The sequence below is a fragment of the Octopus bimaculoides genome, chromosome 1 (assembly GCF_001194135.2).
Source record: "Octopus bimaculoides isolate UCB-OBI-ISO-001 chromosome 1, ASM119413v2, whole genome shotgun sequence".
NCBI lineage: Eukaryota > Metazoa > Mollusca > Cephalopoda > Octopoda > Octopodidae > Octopus > Octopus bimaculoides.
In genome coordinates this window covers 18204620-18208277 of record NC_068981.1, presented here as the reverse complement: position 1 = coordinate 18208277, position 3658 = coordinate 18204620, and the positions used below count along the sequence as shown (strand labels likewise).

At 39.8% G+C, this 3658-nt stretch overlaps 1 protein-coding gene across 1 annotated transcript in view; it reads right to left on the bottom strand.

Annotated features, from left to right (window-relative positions):
- LOC106867687 (uncharacterized) overlaps positions 1 to 3658 on the bottom strand; it is a 236695-nt gene that overhangs the window by 68064 nt on the left and 164973 nt on the right. The window contains exon 10 of the mRNA XM_052974251.1: positions 189 to 257. Within this exon, the coding sequence (XP_052830211.1) occupies positions 189 to 257 (69 nt within the window). The remainder of the gene's footprint in view (positions 1 to 188; positions 258 to 3658) is intronic.

Here is a 3658-nt window from a genome sequence, read left to right as displayed (position 1 = left end):
AGAGAGAGAGAGAGAGGGAGAGAGAGATATGCATGTGTGTGTGTGTGTGTGTGTGTGTGTGTGTGTGTGCATATGTGTGCATGTGTGTGTGTGTGTACAGAGAAAGTGGTATGAGGGTGGGTGCGAGTGGTATAAATCAGTTGAAATCAAAGTAGTGGAAATGAACAAATGTCTGTTGACCTACCTACCTGCATCTTTACTGCACGATTAAACAGGAGATGAGTAGCTTTCAGATAATTCTCAATATTATCAGTGTCCTAACAAAAACAACAGAACAAACAGATATTAACTTTTGATAACAGTTTTGGGATTTAGCATCAACAGAGTTAGCGGCAGTTCTAAGTTATTATGTCAAATAACTGCAATTTAGATTACTTCAATATGAAATTGGTCCTCCTCAGTCTAATATCTTCTGTGTTTGTGTCTGTTTGTGTGTTAGCGAGTGCTCGTGAGTGTTTGTGAGCATTTGTGTGTGCTTGTATATGTTTTCATGTATGTATGGATGTATGTATGCATGCATGTATGTGTGTGTATGTATGTGTGTATGTGCTTTCTTGTTGGTGAGTGCTTGTAAGTGTCTGCATGTGTTTGTATGTTTCTGTGTTTTCACGTATGTGCGTTTGTGTTGCTGTATGTACGTGTCTTTGTACTTTTGTTTTCAATCAGTATTGCCACTTATCACCTCCCCATCTCTTCCAGAAGCACTTCTATTTCTCTCACCATTCCCCACCACCACAAAACTCATATTTACCATCAACCATCAACCATCAACCATCAACCATCAACCATCATAATCATCATCAACCATCATAATCGTCCTTCGACCTGGTTGAACAACCAATCCCACCCATTTCAAATTCACAGTACACAGTCACTGAATAAATAACATGGCTCAGGAGGTTTCTGTAACCCAAGTGGGTTTCTTGAGTCACCATCTCATCCTTGTAAGCCGATCCATTGCAAGGTCATCCATCTACAGCTGAATGGACAGGGGCAATGTGAAATGAAGTGTCTTGCTCAAGAACACAATGCACAGCTGGTCTGGGAATTGAAACCACAATCTCTTGACTGGGAGTGCAATACCCTAACCACTAGGCCATGTGCCATCACCCATGCCTCCACCCTTGTTCAACATTCACATCACTCATCTCTACCCCCATCTTTAATCATCTGTCACTCACTTTTCACATGCTTGTAAAACTTAAACACCCATCCTACATCACCATCCGTTCCTATTATCTCTTCTGATCATCATCTTGCATCATGAAGGTAAACTCTAAAACCTCATCACCTCCATCTTTGCTTCTCTTCTCATCCCTCACGACATTTGCCGGGATTTACGGAGTTTATTCAATCATTAGTTTACTTCCACCGCTCGCATGCATGTGTGTGTGTGTATGTGTGTGTGTGTGTGTGTGTTTGTGAGTGCATGTGTATGTTTGTGTGTGTTTGTGTATGTGTGCATATGTGCATGTGCATGTGTGTGCGCATGTGTGTGTGCATGTGAGTGTGTATGTGTGTGCATGAGTGTGTGGGTACATGTGTATGTTTGTGTGTGTTTGTAGGTGTGTGCATGTATGCATGTGCATGTGTGTGCATGTGTGTTTGTGCATGTGAGTGTGTGTTTGTGTGCGCGTGTGTGTGCATGTGAGTGTGTGTGTGTGCATGTATGTGTGTTTGTGAGTGCATGTGTGTGTGGGTGCATGTATGTGTTATTTCTTTACTACCCACAAGGGGCTACACACAGAGGGGACAAACAAAGACAGACAAACGGATTAAGTCGATTATATCGACCCCAGTGCGTAACTGGTACTTATTTAATCGACCCCGAAAGGATGAAAGGCAAAGTCGACCTCGGCGGAATTTGAACTCAGAACGTAGCGGCAGACGAAATACCGCTAAGCATTTCACCCGGCGTGCTAACGTTTCTGCCAGCTCGTGCTAACGTTCTGCATGTATGTGTGCGTTTGTGTGTGCGTGTGTATGTGCATGTAAGAGTGGGCTTGTGTGTTTGTGTGTGTGTGTATGTGTGCATGTGCATGTGTGTGTGTGTGCATGTAAGTGTGTGTGTGTGTGTTTGTGTGTGTGAGTGTGCGTGTGTGTTTGTGAATGCATGTGTGTGGGTGCATGTATGTGTGTGCGTGTGTATGTGCATGTGAGTGTCCTTGTGTATATGTGTTTGTGAGTGTGTGCTTGTGTGTTTGTGTGTGCTTGTCTGTTTGTGAGTGCATGTGTATGTGGGTGCATGTGTGAGTGCATGTGTGTGTGTGTGAGTGTGTGTGTGTGTGTGTTTGTGTGTGCACATGTGTGAGTGTGTTGCATGTGTATGCATACATACATAGAAACAAACATACATATATAGATATAAACAACAATGATATATATATATATATATATATATATTCTTTTATTCTTTTATTGGTTTCAGTGATTTGACTGTGGCCATGCTCGATTACCACCTTTAGTTGAACAAATCGACCCCAGGAATTATTCTTTCTAAGCCCAGTACTTATTCTATCAGTCTTTTTTGCCAAACTACTAAGTTATGGGGTACGCAAATACACCAACATCGGTTATCTAGTGATGGTGGGGGGACAAACACAGACACACACACACAAATACATACATACACATATATATATATATATATATATATATATATATATGACAGGCTTCTTTCATTTTCCATCTACCAAATCCACTCACAAGGCTTTGGTCAGTTTGAGGCTATATAGACACTTGCCCAAGGTGTCACGTAGTGAGACTGAACCTGGAACCATGGAACTGGGAAGCAAGCTTCTTACCACACAGCCATGCCTGCACTTATATATATATATATATATATATAATTTTAAAATAGGATAAAATCTTTATATGAATTTATCAAGTAGTTAGTGTGAAAAACCTCATAAGGGAAAAATTTATTGAAATTTATAAATATATTTATTTATATTAAGGGCATTACTATACATAAATGCCTCACACTAGGGGGGAATCTTAAAGTCAAAACTACCATAATAAACACATTGTACCGAACGCGAGGGAATGCAACTCTCAAAGCGAGCCTTTTAAAAACAAATTCAGCTGCACATCATATGATTTCATAATTAGTGCACAAAAATGCACATTTTAATCTTCAGTGCAAGACATATAAAAATGAACAAAGTGCATTTTTATGCACTAATTATGAAATCATATGATCTGCAGCTGAATCTGTTTTTAAAAGGTTTGCTTCAAGAGTTGCATTCCCTTGCGTCCGGTACAATGTGTTTATTATGGCAGTTTTGGCTTTAAGAGTCCCTCCTAGTGTGAGGCATTTATGTATAGTAATGCTCTTAATATAAATATATATATCATCATCATCATCATCATCGTTTAACGTCCGCTTTCCATGCTAGCATGGGTTGGACAATTTGACTGAGGACTGGTGAAACCAGATGGCAACACCAGGCTCCAATCTAATTATATATTCCCGAGCGTCATACTAATATATACTTTTGGTATTTACACCACCTGTCCTCGTCTGTTGTTATTATTTGTATATTCTCCCATATATATATATATAGAGAGAGATTTGAAGTTAAGCAACAAAAATTCAATAGGTTATAGCAGTACGTACGTTTCGTACAAGCTCCATTTATTCATGTAGTGAGAACAC